At 69.0% G+C, this 24,192-nt stretch overlaps 6 protein-coding genes across 13 annotated transcripts; 3 read left to right on the top strand and 3 right to left on the bottom strand.

Moving 5' to 3' along the window:
- Positions 1-140: 140 nt before the first annotated feature.
- SLC39A1 (solute carrier family 39 member 1) lies at positions 141-3,995 on the bottom strand. Of its 3 annotated transcripts, none has more exons than XM_063421053.1 (4): positions 3,514-3,995; positions 2,441-2,662; positions 1,941-2,089; positions 141-1,205 (listed from the first exon to the last, which is right to left on the bottom strand). In XM_063421053.1, the coding sequence occupies exons 1-4, from the start codon at positions 3,857-3,859 to the stop codon at positions 549-551; spliced, it is 1,374 nt and encodes a 457-aa protein (XP_063277123.1). In that variant the 5' UTR covers positions 3,860-3,995; the 3' UTR covers positions 141-548. The 3 variants fall into 3 exon arrangements, with proteins under 3 accessions (XP_063277123.1, XP_063277124.1, XP_063277125.1); XM_063421054.1 differs by having other exon boundaries at positions 1,941-2,071; XM_063421055.1 differs by lacking the exon at positions 3,514-3,995 and adding an exon at positions 3,184-3,507.
- CREB3L4 (cAMP responsive element binding protein 3 like 4) lies at positions 3,911-5,669 on the top strand. Its single transcript, XM_063421071.1, has 8 exons — positions 3,911-4,015; positions 4,110-4,307; positions 4,562-4,726; positions 4,797-4,903; positions 4,992-5,060; positions 5,150-5,225; positions 5,298-5,388; positions 5,464-5,669. Exons 1-8 carry the CDS (start codon positions 3,911-3,913, stop codon positions 5,667-5,669), a joined length of 1,017 nt encoding a protein of 338 aa, XP_063277141.1.
- Positions 5,670-5,789: 120 nt separating this feature from the next.
- JTB (jumping translocation breakpoint) lies at positions 5,790-8,016 on the bottom strand. Of its 3 annotated transcripts, none has more exons than XM_063421059.1 (5): positions 7,591-8,016; positions 7,461-7,507; positions 7,175-7,314; positions 6,957-7,120; positions 5,790-6,364 (listed from the first exon to the last, which is right to left on the bottom strand). In XM_063421059.1, exons 1-5 carry the CDS (start codon positions 7,878-7,880, stop codon positions 6,208-6,210), a joined length of 798 nt encoding a protein of 265 aa, XP_063277129.1. In that variant the 5' UTR covers positions 7,881-8,016; the 3' UTR covers positions 5,790-6,207. The 3 variants fall into 3 exon arrangements, with proteins under 3 accessions (XP_063277129.1, XP_063277130.1, XP_063277131.1); XM_063421060.1 differs by having other exon boundaries at positions 6,957-7,105; positions 7,591-8,015; XM_063421061.1 differs by having other exon boundaries at positions 6,957-7,036; positions 7,229-7,314; positions 7,591-7,775.
- Positions 8,017-8,244: 228 nt separating this feature from the next.
- RAB13 (RAB13, member RAS oncogene family) lies at positions 8,245-10,466 on the bottom strand. 2 transcript variants are annotated; one of them, XM_063421063.1, is made up of 8 exons: positions 10,234-10,422; positions 9,613-9,673; positions 9,470-9,530; positions 9,285-9,362; positions 9,116-9,205; positions 8,681-8,746; positions 8,526-8,576; positions 8,245-8,449 (listed from the first exon to the last, which is right to left on the bottom strand). In XM_063421063.1, exons 1-8 carry the CDS (start codon positions 10,355-10,357, stop codon positions 8,372-8,374), a joined length of 609 nt encoding a protein of 202 aa, XP_063277133.1. In that variant the 5' UTR covers positions 10,358-10,422; the 3' UTR covers positions 8,245-8,371. The 2 variants fall into 2 exon arrangements, with proteins under 2 accessions (XP_063277133.1, XP_063277132.1); XM_063421062.1 differs by lacking the exon at positions 9,470-9,530 and having other exon boundaries at positions 10,234-10,466.
- Positions 10,467-10,826: 360 nt separating this feature from the next.
- On the top strand, positions 10,827-12,550 carry RPS27 (ribosomal protein S27). The gene is made up of 4 exons (XM_063421065.1): positions 10,827-10,894; positions 11,160-11,268; positions 11,634-11,744; positions 12,427-12,550. Exons 1-4 carry the CDS (start codon positions 10,889-10,891, stop codon positions 12,453-12,455), a joined length of 255 nt encoding a protein of 84 aa, XP_063277135.1. The 5' UTR covers positions 10,827-10,888; the 3' UTR covers positions 12,456-12,550.
- A 795-nt stretch (positions 12,551-13,345) lies between these two features.
- On the top strand, positions 13,346-17,351 carry LOC134563211 (cathepsin S-like). 3 transcript variants are annotated; one of them, XM_063421057.1, is made up of 8 exons: positions 13,346-13,494; positions 13,885-14,055; positions 14,426-14,545; positions 14,987-15,142; positions 15,410-15,634; positions 16,299-16,464; positions 16,707-16,809; positions 17,185-17,351. In XM_063421057.1, exons 2-8 carry the CDS (start codon positions 13,930-13,932, stop codon positions 17,282-17,284), a joined length of 996 nt encoding a protein of 331 aa, XP_063277127.1. In that variant the 5' UTR covers positions 13,346-13,494; positions 13,885-13,929; the 3' UTR covers positions 17,285-17,351. The 3 variants fall into 3 exon arrangements, with proteins under 3 accessions (XP_063277127.1, XP_063277128.1, XP_063277126.1); XM_063421058.1 differs by having other exon boundaries at positions 13,358-13,494; positions 13,903-14,055; XM_063421056.1 differs by lacking the exon at positions 13,346-13,494 and having other exon boundaries at positions 13,537-14,055.
- Positions 17,352-24,192: the final 6,841 nt, after the last annotated feature.

The following is a 24,192-nucleotide window of genomic DNA, read 5'->3' as shown; positions in this document are numbered from 1 at the left end:
AACAGCGCAGACACCCCCGCACCCGAAATCAGGGGGAAAAAAACTCTCCCAGCCCAATAATCCGGGGGGCTGGGGCCGGGGGGACACACTGTGACACACCCCCCGAGTGGCATCCCACCCTCCCCAAGCAGAAGCAGCACTTTGTGTTCAGTCCTTTATTTGCTTTATCCAACACCCCCAAATCCGGGGGAGTCTGTAAAGGCACTTGTGGTTATGGGGGGGGGGACACTCACCCCCTCCCGGGGTCCTGAGGGGGGGTCACAGCACCAATCCCTTGTGCAGGTGGGGAAACTGAGGCACAGCACTGAGACAGGCACTTTGGCACTCCGGAAAAGGGGGAGCGGGGTGGGAAAGGAGCTCCAGGGGTGTGTCCAGGAGCCAGAATGGGGAATCCCAAGGCAGGCGTGGTCTCCCTTGAGGAAGTGGATGGTTTAGGCAGGGAAACTGAGGCACAGAGGCAGGAGAGGCACTTTGGCACTTCAGGAAAGGGGGTGCAGGGGGGGGCACGTGGATCCCACGGGATTCTCTGAGGCAGGGCCAGGGGGACCTCATCCCTTGACGAAGAGGATGGCGCTGACCAGCGCGAAGCCGGCCAGGATCAGGATGACCTTGGGGATGCGATTCCGGGGCGCCCCCAGCTCCTGGGGCAGAATCTCCAGGAAGGTGACGAAGAGGAAGGTGCCGGCCGCCAGCCCCTCCAGCACGGCCCGGCACAGGCGCTGCCGCGGCCCCGCGCCCGCCGCCAGCGCCGTGCCCACGCCGACGCCCAGCGGGGACATCAGCGCCAGCAGCACGAGGCACGAGGCCACGGCGGGCGGGCGCAGGCGGCTCCGCAGCAGCTCCAGCGAGAGGCCGAAGGCCACGGCGCCCTTGTGCAGCAGCAGGGCCAGCAGCACGCGCAGCGCGGCCGCCTCGCCCTCGCGCAGCCCCAGCGCCAGCCCCTCCAGCACCGCGTGCAGCGCCAGCGCCAGCGCCAGCGCCGCGGCACGCAGCGCCCCGGGGCCGGCGGGCACCGGCACCGGCGAGCCCAGGGAGCCGCCGGCGCCGCCGGGAGCCGCGGCCTGGATGGAGCCGTTGGGCAGCAGCAGCGCCCGCGACTCCTCGGGGGGCTCGGCCAGCTCCCGCTGCGCCAGCGTCGCCTGCTCCAGCACCAGCACCAGGAAGAAGCCCATGGCCAGGATGAACTCGGGCAGGGGGAACTGCAGCTGCGGGACGGGGACGGGGTCAGCGGGAAGGGGAAGCTGCGGGCGCAGCGAGGATCTTTCCATGACTCATGTGGGACACAAGGGGCTCCCGGCGGCTCCGGGGACATCGTCACCGTTCTGGCTGCTCTGCTGGCACCAGTCTGGCCCTGCTGTCACTGTCTCCACTCGCTGCTGTGTTGTCCCAGCCCCCCTGTCCTTCCCCATCCTCAGTGTCCTCACCCCACTCCTGCTGTCCCCCCTGCACTGTCCATGCTCTGTCCTTGTCCCCTTCCCCCTGTCCATCCCCACTGTGCCCGTCCCAGCCACCCTCTCTGCACCAGCCCGAGCTGCTGAGCCCAACCCTGGGGACAGGGGACACCCGTGGGGACAGGGACAGGGACAGAGGACAGAGAACAGGGCACAGGGACAGGGACAGAGAACAGGGCACAGGGACAGGGACAGAGGGACAGGCACAGGGACAGGGACAGGGACACAGGGACAGGGACAGAGGACAGAGGACAGGGCACAGGAACAGGGACAGGGACAGGGCACAGGGACAGGGACAGAGGGACAGGCACAGGGACAGGGACAGGGACACAGGGACAGGGACAGAGGACAGAGGACAGGGCACAGGAACAGGGACAGGGACAGGGACAGGGGACAGAGGACAGGGCACAGGAACAGGGACAGGGACAGGGACAGGGACAGACACAGGGACAGGGACAGGGACAGGCCCCGGTGGCCCGGGGCTCTCACCGTGATTCGCAGCCCCTCCAGCGCCGCGGCGATGCTGCCCAGGTAGTCAGGCAGGAGGTCCAGCAGGAAGGTGCCCATGAAAACTCCGCCGGAGAAGCAGCTCACGAGGCTGAGCACGGGGCTGCGGGGGTCTGGGGGGAATCGGGAGGCTGAGACCCCCAACGAGACCCTCCCTCAGCCCTGCGCCCTGACAGAGCCCTTGGGGACAGCCCTGAGGTGGGGACAGCCCCGAGGTGGGGACAGCCCAGGTCCCAGCCTGTCCCAGACCCTCGGGTCACCCCCAGACTCCCCAGGACCCCCGGGAACGCTGAGACCCCAAACTCTGTGAGCCCCTGGAACCCCCCAGACACGCACGACCTCCCCACTACCTGAGACTCCCCAAACTCCCCCAACTTCACGATCCCCTCAGGGCTCCCCCACACCCCCAAACCCCCTCAGACCTCCCCCAAATCCCCGAGTCCCGCACGCCCCAGACCCCCCGAGCCCCCCGAGCCCGGTACCGGGGGGCTGTCGGAAGCACCAGAGGGGAGCGAGGCCGCAGGCGAGGGGCAGCAGCAGCAGCAGCACCAGCGACCCCAACTTCACCCCCAGCCCGGGCGGGGGCTGCGAGGCGGCCCCGGGGCTCCAGGCCAGCGCGGCCCCGGTGTCCATCGTGCTCCCGGAGCTCAGCGCCCGCCGCCGGGGGAGCTCCGAGCCGCGCTGCGCATCCCCGGGGAGCGGGGCTGGAACGGGACGGGCCGGTCAGAGCCGCCCCCCGGCCCCGGTGACTCACCCGGCCCGACCCCCCCGCCCGGGGCCCCGGGACACGGACAGGGCGGCGGGGAGGGAGCGGGACCGGGATCAAGGCCCGGGATCAGGACCCGGGTTTCCTGCACCGGGACCGGAATCAAGGACCGCGATCGGGAAATGTTTTTTCCGGGACCGGGATGGGGAACTGGGGGCCACGGACCGCGATAGAGATCAAGGACCGCGACCGGGGACCACGACCGCAATCGGGATCAAGGGCCGGGGGTGGGGCCACGACCGAGAACCGGGATTGGGAACCGGGACCAAGGAACGGGACCGGGATCGAGACCCGGGTACCGGGAAATAGGGACGGGATGGGGAACAGGGATCGGCTTTTCCGGGACTGGGATCGGAACCGGGATCGAGGGCAGGTCCGGAGGGCCGGGGCCGAGGACGGGGACCCGCGGGGACCCCCAGGGACCCCCGGCGCCCCCCGGCCCCGCCGCCCCGCACTCACCGCCTGCCGCATCCCAACCGCGTCCCGGGAGCTCCGGGGGGCGGGGCCTGCCCCGCCAGCCCAGCCAATAGTGACGCGGAATCCCCGGTGGCGCCGCTGATTGACGTGCGCCGCAGCCAATGGAGAGCGAGCGGAGCCCGCGCGGCCCCGCGGCCCCGGGAGCGCGCACGTGTCCGCTGGCCGGGCGGGGCGGGGGATCCTCGGTGTCCCCACCGTGTCCCCGCCGTGTCACTCCTGGGACCCCCTTACCGGGAGGATCCCCCCGTTCCTGCACTCCCGGAGCCCCTGACCGGGGGCATCCCCCCGTTCCTCTCCCCCCGATTCCGTTACCGGCGGGTAAAGCGGCACCGGCTCCGGTCCAGAGCCACCGGCGGCCGCAGCGGAGCTGCCCCAGACCCGACCGCGTTCCCGGTTCCCCCGTGAGACCTCCGGGACCCGGTACCGGGGCAGCCTCCCCCCCGCGCCGCCCCTGGTGCCCCGGTGGGGCGGCCGGACCCCGAGCCCCGCTGGGGGAGGGATGGTCCCGGCCCTTCCCGGCACGGGGCGGGACTTGGCCGGGTTCCCCGGGATCCCGGAGATCCTGGTGCCCAGCGCCGGCACCGGGCGGAGGCGGCGGCACCGCCGGGGACGGCAGCGGAGGCCGGGGCACCCCGAGGAGGGGGCGCAGGGGGTTCATCCCCCGGCGCCGGGACACGAGGGGTCCCGCGGGGGTCCCCAAGGAGCCCCTATGGAGGCACCGGAGCTCCCGGAGCCCGACGGGCTCTTCCCGAGCCCCGCCTCGCTCCCGGTGCCGGTTCTGGGCTTCCAGACCTTGACGCTCCCGGAGGACGATGTGAGTAGGGGCGGGAGGGTCGCGGGGGGGCAGGACTCCCACCGGGGTGTCCCGGGGATCCCCGTCCCGTGTCCCCGCCCCGGTATCCCCGCAGGGCAGCGGAGCCGAGGAGCTGCTGGGGCTGACGGTGAACCCCGACATCGCCTGCGGCCTCGGCACCAGCCCGGAGCCCCCCCGGCCAGACGGGGCCCCCCCGGTGCTGCTGGAGGTGGTCTGTGACCTCAGCACCCCCCTGTGCCCCTCGCTGCTACCCGGCATCGAGCTGGCCCCGAGCCCCGAGCCCCTGCCCGCGGTGAGTCCCTGCAGCCCCCAGTCCATCCCGGACCCCCCAATTCACCCCCAGACCCCCCCAGTTCACCCCCGAACACCCCAGTTCACCCCCAGCCCCCCCAGTCCATCCCGGACCCCCCAATTCACCCCCAGACCCCCCCAGTTCACCCCCGAACACCCCAGTTCACCCCCAGACCCTCCCAGTTCACCCCCGAACACCCCAGCTCACCCCCGGACCCCCCAGTTCACCCCCAGACCCCCCCAATTCACCCCCAGACCCCCCAGTTCACCCTCAGGCCCTCCCAGTTCACCCCCAGGCCCCCCAGTTCACCCCAGCCCCCCCAGTCCATCCCTGTCGCGCAGCTCCGGCTCACGGAGGAGGAGCAGCGGCTGCTGGCGCAGGAGGGGGTGACCCTGCCCGCGGACCTGCCCCTCACCCAGGTGCGTGCGGGGACACGGGGACACGGGGGGACCCGGGGGGGGAGACAGGAGTGACCCCTCCGTGCCCCAGGCCCAGGAGCGGCTCCTGAAGAAGGTGCGGAGGAAGATCCGGAACAAGCAGTCGGCGCAGGACAGCCGGCGGAGGAAGAAGGAATACCTGGACGGGCTGGAGAGCAGGTGGGGCCGCGCTGCCGCTACCGGCGCGCACAGGTGTGTCCCACCCCCGGCACTGTCCCCGTGTCTGTCCCCGTGTCTGTCCGGGCAGGGCGGCCGCGTGCTCGGCGCTGAACCAGGAGCTGCGGAAAAAGGTGCAGGAGCTGGAGAAGAGCAACGGGTGAGCGCGGGGGCTCCGGGATGGGCACCGGGAACGGGGCACCGGGAACGGCACCGGGAGGGGCACGGAGCCGACCCCTGTTCCCGCAGGTCTCTCCTGCGGCAGCTCCAGGCCCTCATCAAGGAAACGTCCACCAAGCCCGCCCAGACCGGCACCTGTGTCCTGGTACGGCCGCTCCGGGACCCCCCCGGACCCTCCCGGCCCCACCCCGGGCTCACGGCTCCCGTCCCTCCCCAGATCCTGTTCCTGTCGCTGGGGCTGATCCTGCTCCCCAGCTCCAGCCCGTTCCGCCGCGGCGGCAGCCGGGACGGCCTCGGACCCACCGGAGGTAACGGGAGCGCCGGGGCGGGGGGCGGGCGGACCCCCGGGCCAGCGCTGCCCGCCCCATTCCCCGCTCCCGCAGTGATCTCCAGGAGCATCCTGAGGCACCGGGAGCCGGGAGCCGCCGGAGGAGCCGCGCTGCCGGCGTGGATGGCGGGGCCGGGACCCGGTGCGGCGGACGGAGCCGGGGCGGGGCCGGGGGACGGAATTCCCGCCCCGCACAGGGATCCAGGGACCAACTCCTCCCGCCGGGACGCGGGGACGCGGGGACACGGGGACGAGATGTGACCGGGACACCTCAGGATGGGGGAACCATCCAGAATAAAGCTGCACTCTGTTTGCACCCCGTGCAATGCCGGGGGGTCGGGAATGGGGGGCTCCCCCAAAGGACAAACATTCCAGCACTGCTCCAGCGACATTAATCAGGATTTATTCATATTCTGCTCCTGCGGTGGGTTCCTGGACCCTCAGCGTGCTCCCAGGGGAGGAAACGGGGGATCCCCCCAGGAAACAAACACAGCCTCACTCCAGGAACGAGGACCGGGATTTATTCCACATCCCTCTCCTGGAGTGGGACCCTGGGGACGCCCAGGACGATCCCAGAGCAGATCCCCGTGCTGGGAATTCCCTCCGAGGGACCAAGGCAGCATCACCCCGGGAGCAGTGACCAGGATTTATTCCCCACCCCGCTCCGGGGATCCCTGGATGCTCTCCCAGGGCAGATCCCAGTGGGATTCCAGGCCCGGGCAGCGAGGCAGAGGCTGCTCCTCCTCCGGCCGCCCCGGGCGAGCGGAATTCCCGGCTCCGAGCCCTCGGGAGCCTCCGGCTAGATGGACTCGATCTGTTTTCGGACCTTCTCCAGCGCCCGCCGGTCCAGCACGCGCTGCCGCAGCACCACCAGCGCCGCCGCCGCCGCCGCCACGCCCAGAGCGGAGCCCACGAAGCGCCAGAAGCGCTGAGCCTCCAGCGCAGCCGAGCGGCAGCTGCGGGCAGAGCACGGCCCGGGAGTGCCCGAGCCCCGGGAGTGCCCGAGCCCCGGGAGTGCCCGAGCCCCGGGAGTGCCCGAGCCCCGGGAGCGTCCGAGCCCCGGGAGTGCCCGAGCCCCGGGAGCGCCCGAGCCCCGGGAGCGCCCGAGCCCCGGGAGCGCCCGAGCCCCGAGAGTGCCCGAGCCCCGGGAGCGCCCGAGCCCCGGGAGCGCCCGAGCCCCGGGAGCGCCCGAGCCCCGGGAGCGCCCGAGCCCCGGGAGTGCCCGAGCCCCGGGAGCGCCCGAGCCCCGGGAGTGCCCGAACCACGGGGAATGCCCGAGCCCCGGGAGTGCCCGAGCCCCGGGAGTGCCCGAGCCCTGGAGAGTGCCCGAACCACGGGGAATGCCCGAGCCCCGGGAATCCCCACCCCGATCCCACGGGAATGACCAGCCCTGATCCCCTGGGAATGACCAGCCCCAATCCCCCGGGAATCCCGGCCCCGAACCCACGGGAACGACCAGTCCCGATCCCAATCCCACAGGAATTCCCAGCCCCGATCCCCCAGGAATTCCCAGCCCCAACTCCCAGGAGTTCCCGGCTCCGACCCCACCTCTTGTACTCATCCCGGCGGGACGAGGCGCAGTTGATCTTCTCGATGAAACCGGTGGGGCCGCAGGCCGGGATCGTCTTCTGCCAACGGGGGGCGGAGGGGCCGCTCAGGGAGAGCCCCCCGGGGTACCGGGCACAGGGGGTACCGGGCACAGGAGTACCGGGGTACCGGGGTACCGGGCACAGGGGGTACCGGGCACAGGAGTACCGGGTACCGGGTACCGGGGTACAGGGGTACCGGGTACCGGGAGCCCGCCCCCGCCCCGCGCTCACCATCTCGAAGCCGGAGCACCGCGTGCACTCCTGGGCAACCACGAACTGCTCCACTCGCCAGCACGGCGTGGCCACCGCGGGGCTCGCTGCGGGGGGATCGCGTTAGCGGGACCGGACCGAGCACCGGAGCCCCGGGACCGGACAGGCCGCTCGGTGTCCCGCCTCCCAGCCCGGGATCTGTTCCGCTCCGAGCCCCCCGGGACAGCCCCAAAGCCGGCCCGGCCCTGCTCACCGGGCCGCTCCTCGCTCGCCGCCGCCGCCGCCGCCGCCGCCGCCGGGCTGTGGGCACAGAGGAGCCGCCGTGAGGGCCCCGCACCGGGCCCGCCGCTCCCACCCCCCGGTCTCCCCCGGTCCCCGCTCACCGCAGCGCGCCGGGCACCGCGCTCAGCACCGCCAGCAGCACCGTAAAGCCGCCGGGCCCCATGGGGGCGCCGGGATCCGCCGGAAACCCCCAGGAACCACCGAGAACTACCGGGCCCGGCCCCGCCGCGACCGCGGCACCGCCATGTTGGAAGTGCCGGGGGTGCCGGGACTGGGGGCGGGGCCTGGCGGGGGAGCCAATGGGAGAGAGGGGCGTGGCTGGCACGGAGCAAATGGGCGTGGTTTTGAGTGTAGTGGGCGTGGCTAGATTTAAATAGGGGCGTGGTTTCATAGTTAATTAAGGGCGTGGTGTGCGGCCGTGTTTGGGGCGTGGTTCTGCCAGTGGGCGTGGCCTTGGGCCCGGTTTGGAATCGTGGGCGGGGCTTGGGCGCGGCCTCGCCGCCGCTCGTCCCGGTCCCGATCCCGATCCCGGTCCCGATCCCAACTCTGATCCCGGTCCCGGTTCCGATCTCAACTCTGGTCCCGGTCCCGGTCCCGATCTGAACTCTGATCCCGGTCCCGGTTCCGATCTCAACTCTGATCCCGATCCCAACTCTGATCCCGGTCCCGACTCTGATCCCGGTTCCAGTCCCGATCCCGATCCCGCCCCCGTTCCGTCCCTTCCAACCCCCCTCAAAGAGACTCCGGAGCCGGGACAAGGCACAGCGGGGCTTTATGGCACAAGGAAAGCGGGGGGGAGCCCCAAATCCCCCCCAGACTCCCCCCAGATCCCTCCGGAGAGGCGCCTGCGCTGCCCCGGGGGTCTCGGGGGGTCCTGCGCCCCTATCCCAGTGAGCATCTCCCGCCGGCCTTTCTGGGGGGGCCGGGCTCCAGCAGGGCCCTGCTGCTGCTGCCGGGGGGCTGCGAAGAGAGGAGGGATCAGGGGGGCGCGGGGGGGTCCCTCGCCTGTCCCCCCCCCAGTCCCGGCCCCACTCACGGCTTTCCGGAGGGATTTGTGCAGGATGTCCCGCGCCAGCGTGCGGAAGGCCTGGGGGGCACAGGGGCTGCTCAGGGGGGGCAGTGCCCGGGGACCCCCCCGGGAGGAGGGAGGGACCCCCTGTGCAGCCCCCCCGCCCCGGGACCCCCCCTCACCTCCTCCACGTTCTCGCTGGACTTGGCACTGGTCTCGAAGAAGCGAATCCCGTGTTCCTTCGCCAGCTGAGGGACCGCGACCCCCCTGTGACCCCCACGGAGCCCCTCCGGCCCCCTGGGACCCCCCAACCCTTCTGTGACCCCCCCAGACCCACAGGCAGCTCTGGTCCCATGAACACCCCCAGTCCCAGCCCCGCAGACCCCAGAGCCCCCCAGACCCCCCCACCCCAGAGCCACCCCAGGACTCCTCCAGAGCCCCCCAGAACCCCCCAGAGCCCCCCAGGACCCCCCACCCCAGACCCGCCCCCGGACTCCTCCAGTCCCCCCCTGGCCCCACAGAGCCCCCCCGGCCCCAGCCCCACGGACCCCCCCCAGGTCCCCTCAGCACCCCGGTTCCTCCCAGCCCCCCAGACCCCCCCCGAGCCCCCCACCCACCTTCTCGGCCGCATCCCGCGGCACTTTCCGCCTCCCCTCCATGTCGCACTTGTTGCCCAGGAGGAGCCGCTCGACCCCGGCCGAGGCGTTCTGGGGAGGGGGAGAGGAACGGGCAGGACCCCCCCGAGCCGCGCCCGGCCCCGCCGCGCCCCCGGCCCTCCCCGCCCACCTCCTTGATGCTTTTCATCCAGTTCTGGATGTTCTCGAAGGATTTCTCGTCCGTGATGTCGTACACCAGGACGATGCCCTGGGGGGAGCGGGGGTCAGGGGGGGCCGGGACCACCCGCCCGCGGTTTGGGGGTGGGGTCCTCGCCCCCAGGGCCGCCCCCCCGGGCCGCAGCCCCCTCCCCGTACCACGGCTCCGCGGTAATAGGCCGTGGTGATGGTTTTGAAGCGCTCCTGTCCCGCCGTGTCCCTGCGGAAACGGGGCGGGTTTGGGGATTTTGGGGGGAATTTGGGGGTCTCCCACCCTCCCCTGAGCGCACCCCTTAACTCACCAGACCTGCAGCTTGATCTTCTTCCCATCGATATCCACCGTGCGGATCTTGAAGTCGATCCCTGGGGAAAAGGGAGGGGGGCTCCGGGAGGGGCGAGCAGAGCCGGTCCCCTCCCAGTGCTCCCAGTGCCGCCGTCCCGGCGCCCAGTAACCATCTGGCTCCCCGGGAAAGGGGGGGGAAAATCCGGGAGGGGGCTCTGGCCGGGGAATCCCGGGGAATTCCGGGGTGGGGTTCCCGAGAAGAACCGGGGTCCCGGTGGGGTCCCGGTGGGGGCTCTGGGAGGGGTCCCGGGGGGTTTCAGAGAGGGGGAGTCCCGGTGAACCCCGGTTAGAGGATCCCGGAGGGGTCCCAGGATGGGGATCCCAGAGCGGGGGTCCCGGACAATCCCGGTGGGTCCCGTTGGGAGGTCCCGGTGAATCCCGAAGGTTCCCAGTTGGGGAGGGTCCCATGGGAGGGTCCCATGGGGGGGTCCCGGCGGGTCTCGGGGGGTCCCGGGTTGGGGGGTCCCATTGGGGGATCCCGGCGGGTCCCGGGTTGGGGGTTCCGGGTGAATCCCGGTGGGTCCCGGTCGGGGGGGTCCCGGGGTCGGGTCCCGCGGGGGAGTCCCGGGGTCCCACTCACCGATGGTGGAGATGTAGGTGCTGCTGAAGTTGTCCTCGGCGAAGCGGATGACGAGGCAGGTCTTGCCCACGCCGCTGTCCCCGATCAGCAGCAGCTTGAAGAGGTGGTCGTAGGCCTTGGCCATGGCCCCCGCCACCGCCCGCCGCCACCGGGACCGGCCCGGCCCCCCGGGCGGGGCCTGCCGCCGGCCCCGCCCCCGCCGTGACACCACGCCCCATTGACGTCACCGCCGGGATGGCCTGACGTCACGAGGCCGCTATGTCACTCCCAAAATGGCGCGACCGTCCCGAGATGGCCGCCGATCAATTGACCTTCCCTAAATGGCGGGCCCTCAACGGCCTCCCCAAGATGGCGGCAACCCTCTCAAAATGGCGGAAACACAGACGACCGTACCGAGAATGAGGCACCTTCCCAAATTCCGACAACTCAAATGAGCGCCCCAAATGGCGGCAGTGAGAGGGGCCCTTCCGCAAGGTGACGAAAACTTTAACGACGGTCCCGAAAGGTGTTTAAGACAGCGACCTTCCCAATATGGCGTCAACATCCCCAGTCCAAAGATGGCCCCGCCCCACTTCCGCCCCTGGGGCCGCCCGCAGCGGAAATGGCGGTGCGCGGCTGAGCCCGTCCCTTTCCGGCCCCTCACGCCGCCGCCGCCATGCCTGTGAGTGCGGCCCGGCCCTGCCCGGGCTCCGCCGCCCCCGCGGGCGCCGCGGGACCGCGCCCGGCGGGGCCGGCGAGGGCCGGGAGGGCGCGGGGAAGGCGCAGCGGGGGCGGCGGGGCCGGGGGCGCGCGGGGCGCCGGGGGCGAGGAGCGCGAACGGGGGAGCCCCAAGATGGCGGCAGAGGCGTGAGGGGACGGGGGGGGCGGGAGTGACCGCGGTGTGTCCAGCACTGACCCATGGCGGTGTCCCCGCCGTGTCCCCGCAGCTCGCCAAGGACCTGCTGCACCCGTCCCCCGAGGAGGAGAAGCGCAAGCACAAGAAGAAGCGGCTGGTGCAGAGCCCCAACTCGTACTTCATGGACGTCAAGTGCCCCGGTGGGCAGCGAGGGCCCTCCAGGGTCCCTCCCCGTGTCCCCTCGCGTCCCGGTGCTGCCCGCGCTCTCCCGCTGCCCTTCCGGGGGTCCCCCCCGGTGTCCCCCCGGTGTCCCCTCGGTGTCCCCTCGTGTCCCTGCCCCTCTCCCTTCCCCGTGGCCGTGTCCCCCCGGTGTCCCCTCGTGTCCCTGCCCCTCTCCCTTCCCCGTGGCCGTGTCCCCCCCGGTGTCCCTTCGCCGTTCCCTTCCCTGTGGCCGTGTCCCCTCGTGTCCCCTCGTGTCCCCTCGTGTCCCTGCCCCTCTCCCTTCCCCGTGGCCGTGTCCCCCGTGTCCCCGCGGTGACCGCGCTGTCCCCCGCTGTCCCCGCAGGCTGTTACAAGATCACCACGGTGTTCAGCCATGCCCAGACCGTGGTGCTGTGCGTGGGCTGCTCCACCGTGCTGTGCCAGCCCACGGGCGGCAAAGCCCGGCTCACCGAGGGTGCGTGACCGGGGAAACCGGGGGGAACCGGGGGAACCGGGGCTGCTCCGCGGGGCTGGCCCGGCCAGGGAGGGCTCTGGGAGTGCTGGGGGGTTTTTGAGGGGACAGGGGATGGGGAGGTTGTGGATCCAAATGGAAGGGCTGGAACCCTGGGAGGGGCTGGTTCCTCCTGGGAGTGGGGGGCTGTGGGACCCCAGGGGGGGCTGTGGGACCCCAGGGGGGTTTGTGGGACCCCAGGGGGGCTGTGGGACCCCAGGGGGGCTGTGGGACCCCAGGGGGGGTTTGTGGGACCCCAGGGGGGTTTTGTGGGACCCCAGGGGGGGTTTGTGGGATCCCCGGGGGGTTTTGTGGGATCCCCGGGGGGGTTTGTGGGACCCCAGGGGGGGTTTGTGGGACCCCAGGGGGGGTTAGTGGGACCCCAGGGGGGGCTGTGGCACCCCAGGGGGGGTTTGTGGGACCCCAGGGGGGTTTGTGGGATCCCTGGGTCCTCATGGAAGCTGGGACAGGGCTGGATTCCCCCTCAGGAATTTCAGAATTCTGGTGGGGGGCTGGAGTCCCAGGGAGGGGTTTGGAGTGGTCTCAGTGGTGAATTCCCCGGAGTTTGTGTTGGGAGGGCCGGGATTGCCGTTCCCGGGCGGGTGCAGAGCCCCTGCAGCGTTCCGGGGTCTGTGTCTCCCCCCAGGCTGCTCGTTCCGGCGGAAGCAGCACTGAGCCCCCGGGATGCCACGGAGACAGACGGGAACCCCGCCCGCTCCTGTAGCCCCCTCCGCTTCCCACCAATAAATTTTGGATAAAACACCCAAAAACGGGCCGGTTCTGGTTCTTGGCTGTAGGAATGACGGGGTCTGGGGGTCTGGGGAGGGAATTCCTTCCCTGCGAGGGCTGCAGGGGTTATCCAGGCTCCCTCAGAGCCTCCCTTCCCAACCATCCCGGCATTCCCGAGGGATCCCGGAGCTGCTGGAGCCACCCCCACCCTGGGGTGGGACAGGTCCCGTTCCTGTCCCCTCTGGGGACCCTTGGGCTGCCCCCGATTGGGAATTCCGTGTGGATAAACTTTTTCTGTCTGGGGTTTAACTGGGATAACTGGGAATATCCGTGCCTCCTGCTTCCCACAGCGCTCTGACCCTAACGTGGGTCCTTTTCCCACCTGAAAGGGAATACCCGGGTCCTTTCCCAGGATCTGGCTGTGGTGGGATCGGGGCTCAGCGCTCCCCATTCCCACCTGGAGCCCCCCAAATCCATCCTGGGGTGAGACCCCCCCTCCTGGGGTCACCCCTCCTTCTCCAAATCCATCCTGGGGTGTGACCCCCCCTCCTGGGGTCACCCCTCCTGTGACCCCCCCTCCTCCAAATCCATCCTGGGGTGTGATCCCCTCTCCTGGGGTCACCCCTCCTTCTCCAAATCCATCCTGGGGCGTGACCCCCCCTCCAGCCGCTCTCCTGGGAGCCTCATCCCGGATTTTGGGCTGCTGGCAGGACCAGCCCCTCCCTCCCTCCCTCCCCAGGTGTTTTCCCCGGCCCCGCTGCGCCCCCGGCTCTGAAGTGAAATCGAAATTGAGGTTTCGGTTCCTCGTTCCTTCATTTCCTGGCTCGTGATTTCTCCCCGCCGAGCGCCCCAAATCCCGGAGTGCCGGCGCTGGGAGCGCCGCGGGTCCAGCCCAGATCCAGCCCTGATCCAGCCCTGATCCCCCTCCCCAGCCCCGGATCCCCCTCCCAGCCCCACCGGGGCTCCCCCGGAGCAGCTCCTGCAGGTAACTCGGGTGGGTTTGATGTTTTTATCACAATTAGAGCTCGCCAGCAGCACTTGGAGGAAGTTAAACTCCGGGATGAGTGGATTCGTGGGGGTTTGGGGTCTGTCTCATCCCAGGCCCCCTCCTGGACTGTGGGATTGTCCATGTGTCCTGTCCTGGAGGGCCCCGCTTGGATAAAACCGGGGAATTTGGGGGTTTTGGGCAGGGATTTGTCCCAGCAGGTGCCGGGAGCGCTCCCCAGGCCAGGGCAGCTCGGGTGTGTCCGGGCCTGTCCGCACGGACACCGCGCTGGCTCCCGGATTCCCCCTCCAGGGAATTTTGGGACGCATGTCCGGGCGGGCCGGTGGCATCACCAGGTCACCGGGGTGTTGTTGTCACCTCCCTGCCCAGACCGTGTTTGTCACCAAGGGGTCAATCCCGGCTCCAAATCCCGGGATGGAGCCGCTGGCTCCCGTCACCCTCCTGGCCCTGCTGGCGCTGGCACTGGGACAGCCCGACCCCGCACTGGACCGGCACTGGGAGCTCTGGAAAAGAACCTACGGCAAGGAATACCAGCCCCAGGTGGGTGGGAATGGCAGCCCCAGGTGGGAATGTCCTGGGAATGTCACAGGGGGGACCCAGGGGACAGCTGGGGGTGTCCAAGGGATCCCAGCACATCCTGGGGGTGTCCTGGGAATGTGCCAGGGGTGTCCTGGGAATATCCCAGGATTTTCTGGGGCTCTGCTGGGGGGTGACCACCAGGAGAAGGTTCAGTGGTGATTCCAAGCACGGCCAGTCCCTGGGGTTGATCCACCCGGGGCTCCCAACAGCCTTTACTGGGATGGACTGGGGTGGGATGGCTCCGTCCCAGCTCTCAGGGGCCCCGCTGGAATTCCTGGAGGATTCTCTAATTCCAGGAGGATTCTCTAATTCCAGGATTCTCTAATTCCAGGAGGATTCTCTCCGCCGCCTGACGTGGGAGAAGAACCTGTGGCTGGTGACACTGCACAACCTGGAGCACTCGCTGGGGCTCCGCTCCTACACGCTGGGAATGAACCACCTGGGGGACATGGTGGGTGCTGGGAGCGCGTTCCAGCCCTCTGGAATTCCTGGGATATCCCGGGATGTCAGTGGGTCTGGGGTGGGAAAACTCCCGACATCCCGTCCTGGTGGGATGCAGCAGCCAGGGACAGGCTGGAATTCTGTGAGGAAAGAATTCCCTGGGGAGGGATTTGGGGCACACGGAGCTGTCCTGGTCATTTGGGATATTTATGGATCATCTCCCGTATCCCAGAGTTTTGGGGGATTTAACAACCCAGCTTCCAGGGATTTGGGGAGCTGCAGCTGAGCTTTCCCTGTTCTGATGAAAATCTGGAAATTAAATCTGGAAAAACAAGGAGCTGAGGATCCCCCAACCCCGACCCTTCCACCTGGGGATCCCCGCCCTGCCCCACGGCCTCAGGTGGGGTTCACAGGGAGCGGGAATCACCCTCGGGGGTTTCCTCTCCCCCAGACCAGCGAGGAGGTGGCGGCTTCGCTGGCGGGGCTGCGGCTCCATCCTCGCTCCCGTCGGAATTCTGCGCCCCAGCCCAAATTCCGGGCGGCTGGACCGGTCCCGGAGGAGCTGGACTGGAGGGACAAGGGCTGCGTGACCGAGGTGAAGAACCAGGTGAGTGAAGAACCAGGTGAGGTTCAGAGCCAGGTGAGGTTCAGAGCCAGGTGAGGTTCAGAGCCAGGTGAGTGAGGATCCAGGTGAGGTTCAGAACCAGGTGAGGTTCAGAGCCAGGTGAGGTTCAGATCCAGGTGAGTGAGGATCCAGGTGAGGTTCAGAGCCAGGTGAGGTTCAGAGCCAGGTGAGTGAAGAACCAGGTGAGGTTCAGATCCAGGTGAGCCCCACCCCGGGGCAGCTCCTGAGCCTCGGCCGGGCTCTCCCCAGGGCGCCTGCGGTTCCTGCTGGGCCTTCAGCGCCGTGGGGGCGCTGGAGGCGCAGGTGAAGCTGCACACCGGGCACCTGGTGTCCCTGAGCGCCCAGAACCTGGTGGACTGCTCGGGGATGTACGGGAACCGGGGCTGCGCCGGCGGCTTCATGACCGAGGCGTTCCAGTACATCATCGACAACGGCGGCATCGAGTCCGAGGAGTCCTACCCCTACACGGCCCAGGTGGGAAGAGCTTTCCAGGGAAACTCATGGAAAACCCCGGGCAGCTCGCTCTGGCCCTGTTCTCCTTCCTCCTCTCACATCCAATCCCTCCTGCCTCTGTTTCCTGGTGCCACCTTTGCTCCAGGTCCAAACCCATCCCAGACCTCGGGATTGTTTTGAGGGGAGTGACCGGAGCAGGAGCCAGGATTCCTGCCTGGTTATTTCACCATTTCTTGGGCAATGTGGAGCTGGAGGGGAGGGAAAAATGGGTCAGGAGGCTCCTGAAAACACGATCCAGGGAAATGGGTCAGAGCAACAACAGCCTGATCCAAGGAAAGGTGGGATTTAACTCTCCAAACGTGGGGCTGCAGAGGGAAAAGCTGCTGTTCCCAGGGTCCGGAGGGAATGAGGAGCATCCAGGGATGGGGAGGATGAGGATGGAGGATCCAGGGATGGGGAGGTTGAGGATGGAGGGTCCAGGGATGGGGAGGATGAGGATGGAGCCTTGCGCTGGATTGGGAAGGGGAACACCCCCGGATGGGGTTGATGTTTTTGAGGAAAAAGGGCAGAGAATCCTGTGGGGAACAAACCCACCCAGGGACCCTGGGGAAGCTGGAGGGGCTGGAGGGGCTCTGGGCCCTGGGGACACCCCCGGGTCCCCCCGGCTCACTCCCGGTCCCCGCAGAACGGGACCTGCCACTACAACGCCTCAGCCCGCGCCGCCTCCTGCTCCCGGTTCCTGGAGCTGCCCGAGGGCGACGAGGCCGCTCTCAGGGACGCCGTGGCCACCGTGGGCCCCGTGGCCGTGGCCATCGACGCCACCCGGCCCAGCTTCTTCCTGTACCGCTCCGGTGAGGGCACGGGGCACCGGGAACGGGCGGGGTTCGGGAAGATGGGGGTTAAATCCTGCAGGGAGGCCGGGATGGGATGGACCTGAGGACTTCGGGGCTCTTCCAAATCCACCTTCTCCCCTTCTTTCACCCCCCCTCATTGAGAGGAAACCTTTGGAATCTGGGTGGGATTTGGGGGCTGGGGGTGAGTTCCTGCAGGGAGGCTGGGATCGGGTGGAATTCTGTCTTTTCTCCCTCCCCAGGGGTGTTTGACGACCCCCAGTGCTCGCAGGAGGTGAACCACGGCGTGCTGGTGGTGGGGTACGGCTCCCTGGAGAACAAGGAATACTGGCTGGTGAAGAACAGGTAAACCCTGGGCACCCACAGGGAATCCCAAAACATTCCCGGCTGGAAGGGCCCCGCAAGGATCAGGCTCCAATTCCCAGCCCTGGGCACCCCCAAACTCCCACCTTGTCCCTCAGGGCCTCCTCCAGGTGCCTCTCGGCCCGTGGAAGGGTTGGAATGTTGATCCCTAAGGTCCGTTCCAACCCAACCAGATCCACAATTCCACAATTCTGTGTTTGGAGCCTCCCAAACCCGTGTGGATGTGGCACTTGGGGACACGGCTCCCTGTGACTCCCACGGGCTTTTCCCAGCCCGAGCGGCTCCGGGAGTCGCAGGGTTCTGGCTGCTCCTCCCTTGGAGAACCAGGGCTGAGTTTTCCCCGTGTCCTTTCCCCAGCTGGGGCGTGCACTTCGGGGACGGGGGGTACATCCGCATGGCCCGCAACGCCTCCAACCTGTGCGGCATCGCCAGCTACGCCTCCTACCCGCTCATCTAACCGGGGCTCCGAGCACCGCCCCGGGGCTCCGGTGATCCACCGAGTCCCTCCTGCACCTCCTACCCGCTCATCTAACCGGGCCCGGGGCTCCGGACACCGCCCCGGGGCTCCGGACACCGCCCCGGGGCTCCCGTGATCCACCGAGTCCCTCCCACACCTCCCACCTGCTGATCTCACCGGGCCCGGGGCTCCGGACACCGCCCCGGGACTCCCGACACCGCCCCGGGACTCCCGACACCGCCCCGGGGCTCTGAGCACCGCCCCGGGGCTCCGGTGATCCACCGAGTCCCTCCCGCACCTCCCACCCGCTGATCTCACCGGGCCCGAGCCCCGAGGTCTTTTGGAGTGCCAGTGTCTCCCACAATCTGACATCAGGAACACGGGGAGCTGTGGTCCCCGGGGCTCCCGTGATCCACGGATTCCCTCCCAGCAGGGATTCCTCCCCTCCCAGGGCTGCCCCCAGCTCCGTGGGCATCGCCAGGGGTCGGGTCCCTGGGCTGGGAGGGAATCCCGGCTGTGGGAAGTGGGAATGTCGGTGATGGGCACCCAGGGAATCGTTTTTTGGGAGGAGAATTTGGGGTTTGGGAGTAAAATTTGGATTCCTACAGGGATTGGCTTCAAGGGTATCAGGGATCTGGTACCAGGACCACTGGGACCACTGGGATCACTGGGATGGGCTACTGGGATCACTGGGATCACAGGGATCACAGGGATGGGGTACTGGGATCCCAGGGATCACTGGGATCCCAGGGATCACTGGGATGGGGTACTGGGATCACTGGGATGGGATCACTGGGATCACTGGGATCACTGGGATCGTGGGTCCCTCCCTCCGGAGCTGCTGCAACGCCCCACAGCGATTTCCCTCTGGGAAATGCTGCTGGAATTGCAGATATTCCATGGAAAATAAAAGATTGCATTTTGCTGTCTCAAAATTTCGGTATTTGGATGCGGATCTTGGGGGACAATCTCCAAAAAATCCAATATTTGCCTCCTCCGTGGTGGCTCCGGTCACCCCACGGCCAAGAATTCCGTGTTGGTGGATGCAGATCCCGAGGGAACAGCGTCCCTTTGTCCCTGAGCAATGTCCCCGGGCTGGAATTCCTCACCCCCTCATCCCTCCCCTCCCTTGGGCCGGGAATGGAGGGGACGGGAGCGCCGGGGGTCTCCTCACCGGGATGAGGGGTAAGGACGATCCCGCCGGGATCAGCTCCCGGGGCCGCTCCCGAGGGATCTGGAGCTGGAACGGGGCAGAGGGGGCTCAGTCCCTGCGGCCGGTTGGGATTTGGGGCAGGTTTTGTTGGGAAAAGGAGTTTTCCCTGTGATCCCCGAGCCTGGCACCGGGAGCGCTGGTCCAGGATTTCGGGTCCTGTGGGCTGGGGCAGGGTGAGACCCCCGAGGGGACCCTGGAGGGGACGAGCCAGTTCCAGAATCCCCTTGGAAATCATGGAATGATTCCGCTTGGAAAAGCCCTCGGGGGTCACCGGCTCCACCTGGAATATTCCCGGCTTTTTGGGCTCCTTGGGAGGAGTTTTTGTCCTGCTGTGGAATCGCGGCTTGGGTTGGGAAGGACCCCAAGACCCCATTCCAGCCTCCGGGCAGGAATTCCAGCCCCAGCTTCCCAAATCCCACCCTAATTCCAAAGGTTTGTGCACACAAGCGCGGTGGGGAGGTCTCCGAGGCGGACCAGGAAACGCGGAACCAAAATTTAACCCCAAAACCCGGGAAAAAAGCTCACTCCCTGCCCGGAGCCTGGGACAGGGACCCGGCGAAATCCCTGGAAAAGTTTGGGAGCGGGCAGGGCTCGGTGTCACCTCCTGGCACCTCCCGAACCCCGCGCAAAGGTCCCGGTTCCGCCCGTTTGTTTAAACAAACACCTTCCCGGCGGGACAAACCCCGGGAATACCCAGCCCAGCGGCCGCTCGGCTCCCGGGAGGGGAATTTGGGATTTTCCCGGGGTTCCTGCTGGCCCCGGGACACCGCGGGCGAGGCTGCCGGAGCTTTCCGCGCTCCCGGAGCGTTCCCGTGCTCCCGGATATTCCTGGTAGGTGGGAATTCCTTCCCCCCGGGGGTGCCCGCAGGTGCCTCCGGAGCGGGACGGGGCCGCTCCAGCCGGGATTGACTCGTTCCGTGCTGGCTTTTCCCAGGAAATGAGATCCCGCCCGGATCCGGGATTGTCCAAGGTGTGTGATCCGGAGCCGGGACAAGGTGGGGATGCGGGGGCCGGCCCGCGGATTTGGGATTCGGCCCCGTGGATGTGGGGGTTGGAAAAGTGGGAATGCTCCGGGGGGAGAAGGAATTCTTGCCTTTGGGGAGGGGAAACTGAGGCACGGAGTGCCCCCCGCCCTGCCCTGCGGTGCTTTGGGGGTACCCAGCTCCTGCCCGCCGCTGAGTGATCCCTAAAGGATCCCCGGGAGGCGGGAAGGGCCGGTGTGACCCCGGGGGGGACCCGGGGGCTGCTCCCGGTCCCTAAAAACCGCTGGGAAAGGGAACCGGGGGGAGCCGAGGGCTGCGGGGGAGGGGGCAGAGGGAGCGGCGCCCCCGGGCCTGCGGGAAAAGGGTTAACAGGGAGAAGGATCTGGTTCGCCGAGTGGTTCCTGGTTTGTTTGGAGTGCGGGAGAGGAGGGGGAGGGGGCGCGGGGCTGGGACCCCGGGAATCGGGAATCGCAGGGAATTGGGAATTTCCGGGTGGAGCGGAGCTCACCCTGCCCCCGCCACCCGCAGGTAGGTCCGGGGTGACCCGGGGTGACCTGGGCATGGCCTGAGCCCCCCAGAGCCCCCCGGCCCCACTGTCACCTCTGCGGCCACCCCAGGGCCACCGCGCAGCCCCTCCCCGGTGTCGCGGCCGCTGCCCCCGCGGTCCCCCCGCGGTCACGGCCCTCGGGCCGGTCCCTCGCCCCTCCGGCCCCGGGTGGCGCCCTCGGGGGCCGTTCCCAGCCCCCCGGGACGGCCGCCGGGTGTTCCCTGCCGGTGCCGGGCGATCCTGGGGGGCACCGGGGGCCGCCGCTGCCCCCGCCCCGCGTCACCCCCGGCTCCGAACCCCCGGTCCCGGGGCGGCTCCGGGCCCCCTCCGGCTCCGCGCGGGGATCCCGGACGGGCGGGACGGGTCCGGGGCTGGGGACCCCCGATCCCCCACGCCGGGGATGAGTTTGGCCGTTCCCGAAATTCCCCGTCCCGGGGGCTGCGCCGTTATCCCGCTGTTCCCGCGTCCCGGTGGGGATCCAAACCCACCGGAGCCGCCGCTCCCGGCTCTCCGCAAACATTTCGGGGGCTGCCCCCAGGGTGGGATTCGGGGGGAGCTCCCGGCCCTTTCCCAGCCCGCTCCCTGCTCCGGAGCTTGGATGCGCATCCTGAGATTCCCCGCGGGCTCCGGGAAGCTCCCGCGCATCCCGGCTGCCTTTCCGCGCCTGGATGAGCCCGGGAGCCCCGAAATCCGCGGGGTTCTCGGGAGGAGCCGGGGCCTTCCCTCGGGAGCGCCCTGGAGCGGCGGCCGCGCTCCGCTCCTCATTTTTTGTGATTCCATCTTTATTATCCCCCGTTTGCGGCCGATCCCCGGCAGATCCAAGGGCAGATCCACAAAGGAAAGCGGGATTTTTTTAATCAGCTGACCGGGCTGGAAATGTAAAAACAGGAAAACGGCTGAGCTCATCCCAGCTCATCCCAGCTCATCCCAGTCCCCTCCCTGTCCCCAGCGGGGTGAGTCTGGCCAGGGCCGGGGCAGGGTGTGCCAGCCTGGGAATGGTGTTGGGATTTGGGGATTGTGGCACCGGGGCCGGGGGATCGGGGGGATCCGCCGGGAGCAGCCTGGGATCCACCGGGAGCAGCCCGGGATCCGCCCGGAGGGGGGACACGGTCCCAGCAGCAGCAGCCGGGTCGGGATGCTCAGGGGGTGTCGGGGTCTGGGGGAGTTGTTGGTGTTCTCAGAGGATGTCGGGATTTTGGGAGGGGTGTCAGGATTCCCAGGGATTTCCCAGTCTCCTGTGGCCTTTTAGGGGGCCATGGCCGGGCTGAAATCCCCCAGATCCCATCTCAGATCCCACCCCAAAACCCACTCAGATCCCATCTCAGATCCCATCCCAAACCTTGCCCTGTTTCCACCCCAAATCCACCCAGGTCCCATCCAAGGTCCCATCCCAGATCCCAGGTGTCCCCTGAGTCCCCTCTCCCGAGGTTCGGGCCGCTCCAGGGGGGTTTTCCCTCCTCTCAGGAGATGGGAATTTGGGGGGGGTGTGGGATGAGCCACATCCAGGATCCCCCTGGGGTGGGGATTCCCATTCCCATTCCCCGTTCCCGTTCCCAATCCCATTCCCGCCCCTCATCCCTTCCCAGTCGCTCTCATCCCGGCCGAATTCCTGCAGTTTAATGAGTAACCAGGAGAGCTCGGCCTGGGGGGGTTTGAGAGTCCCGGTCCCCCCCGGGGGGGTTGGGGACCCTCCGGCGCCGCGGGGACACGGCCGGGACCGGGAATGTCCCCTCTGCTCTGGGGGCGGGGGGGGCAGGGCTCGGCTGACACCCCCCAAATTCATCTCACGGCTGGGCCGGGCCCCCCTGAGCCCCCCGCGCCCCCTCCCCGCAGCGTCCGGCCCTGAGCGGCACCGGGAGCCGCCCCCCGCCCTGGAGCCCCCCGACATCGCCCCCGCGGGGGTCCCGGCCCCGAGGCGCCGCTGCGTGTCCGTCCTGGAGCCCGGCACGGCCTGGGATGAGGAGGAGGAGGAGGAGGAGGAAGAGCGAATCCCCGGGGTGTCCCTGCGGAGGCCCGGGGCGCTCCGGAGCTCCCTGGACCCGTTCCGCCGGCACAGCTGGGAGCCGGGCCGGGACCCGCGGGGGATCCCGGGCTACGGCCAGCTCAGGTAGGGGGGTCCCCCCCGTGTCACCGCCCCCCAAACCCCCCCGAGCCCCGCAGAGCCGGGCGCTGCCATCCCCCGGGCATCCCCGCCTTGCATGGGGCACCCCCAAATCCCCTCGGGGTCCGGCCCCGGTTTGGGGGTGTCCCCCCGCTGACGGTGCCCGTGTCCCCCCCAGCGGGAGCCCCGAGCTCGGCTCCAGCGCGGAGCAGCTCGGGGGGCTCTGCCCGCGCCCCCGGGACCCCCGGAGGGCGCCCCTGGTGCACAGCAGCGACGAGCTGGACTCGCTGCTGTCGCAGGACGAGGAGGACGAGGCCGACGTGAGGAGGGCACAGGTAGGACCCTGCCACCACCCCGGGGGTCACCCAGCACCCACCTGAGCTGGGGACAGGGGCCAGGGGACCCCCGAGAGGGGATCACTGTGAGCAGGTCACATCCTGGTGGTTTTGCTGTCCACCCTGGGTGGCTTTGTCACCATCCCGGTGGCTTTGTCGTCACCCCAAGTGGTTCTGTCATCGCCCTGAGTGGCTTTGCCATCACTTTGGGTGCCCCTGTCACCACTTTGGGTGCCCGTGTCACCACTTTGGGTGGCTCTGCCATCATCCCAGGTGGCTCTGCCATTGTCCCGGTGGTTTGCCATGGCCCAGAGTGACTTTGCCATTGTCCTGAGTGACTTTGTCATCATCTTGAGTGGCTTTGCCGCAGTCCTGGTGGCTTTGTCATTGTCCTTGTGGCTTTGCCATCGCCCTGGGTGGCTTTGCCATCACCACGAGTCCCTTTGCCACTGCCCGGAGCATCTTTGGGACCAGGACGCTCCTTCCCGGCGCTGCCCCCTGGGAGCTGCCCCCTCTCGGGTACAAGGCCGGGCAGGGCCGCTGAGGGTGGCAGTGCCACTGTCGCTGTCCCCGCCGCAGGAGGACGCGCGGAGGCTCCCGGCGCCCCTGGCCGGGGCCGGCTCCCGGGGCTGGTCCCGCTCCAAATCCGCGTCGCTCGGTGTCATCGCCAGTGTCCCCGGCGAGGAGGGTGAGTCTGTCCCCCCGCGGGACCCCCGTGTCCCCCCGGCGCTGTCCCTGCCCCGACCTCCCCGGTAACGACCCGAAATCGATGGCGCTGTTAATTACCCCCCCCCCCCCGCCCCCGGCAGCTCCTCCCGGCCCTTTTTAAATTCCTTTTTCCTTTTCCAGCTGCCGAAATTCCCGCGTTCGCCTCCCAGCAGAGCCTGGTCAGCGGGTGAGTGCCCTCGCTGTCCCCTCGCTGTCCCCTCGCTGTCCCCTCGCTGTCCCCTCGCTGTCCCCTCGCTGTCCCCTCGCTGTCCCCCCCGTCCTGTCCCCTCCCCGCTGTCACAGCCCATTCCCGTCCTCATTAGGGCGGCTGTTCCCGGGAATCGTCACGCCGGGGCCTGGCCGGGAGCCCCGCGGGGACGAGCGAGGACAGGGACAGGGGTGGGGACAGGGATGGGGACAGGGACAGGGATGGGGACACGCCGGCCTGAATCGCCGCGACACAAAGGATGGGGCTTTTCCCCCTTCAGAGGTGATTTGTCCCCCCTCGGCGGTGATTTGTCCCCAAGGGTGGCTCGTCCCCTCCAAAGGGGGATTTGTCCCCTCCAAAGGGAGTTTGTCCCCTCCAAAGGGGGTTTGTCCCCTCCAAGGGGATTTGTTCCCTTCCCAGGGTGGCTTTTGTCCCCTCCCGGGGTTGTTTTGGCCCCTCCAAGGGTGCTTTGTCCCCGTCCGAGGATGTCCCCAAGGAACCAGGACCCCCCCCCTCGGGGTTGCCCCCCCAAACCCGGGACCCCCTCCCCGCTCCCCAAATCGGGGGGCAGAGACGCGGGGGGGGCCCCGGAAGGGCCGGAGGGGGCTCGGGGGGGCCCGGGGGGCTCGGTGGCGGCGGGGCTGGCGGCGGGGAGGGGACACGCTCGCTCCTCCCCGTTCCCGGCGGGGACAGAGCGGGATTGTCCGGCGGGATTGTCCGGCGGGATTGTCCGGCGGGATCCTCCTCCTGCAGCGCCGGGAGCCGCGAGCGGCTGGCGGGGGAGGCGGGGACCCCCCCGGGCCGGGAAGGGAC

Source organism: Prinia subflava, chromosome 35 (assembly GCF_021018805.1).
Source record: "Prinia subflava isolate CZ2003 ecotype Zambia chromosome 35, Cam_Psub_1.2, whole genome shotgun sequence".
Lineage (NCBI taxonomy): Eukaryota > Metazoa > Chordata > Aves > Passeriformes > Cisticolidae > Prinia > Prinia subflava.
The sequence above is the reverse complement of the archived record's forward strand: the minus strand, read 5'-3'. Positions and strand labels throughout refer to the sequence as shown.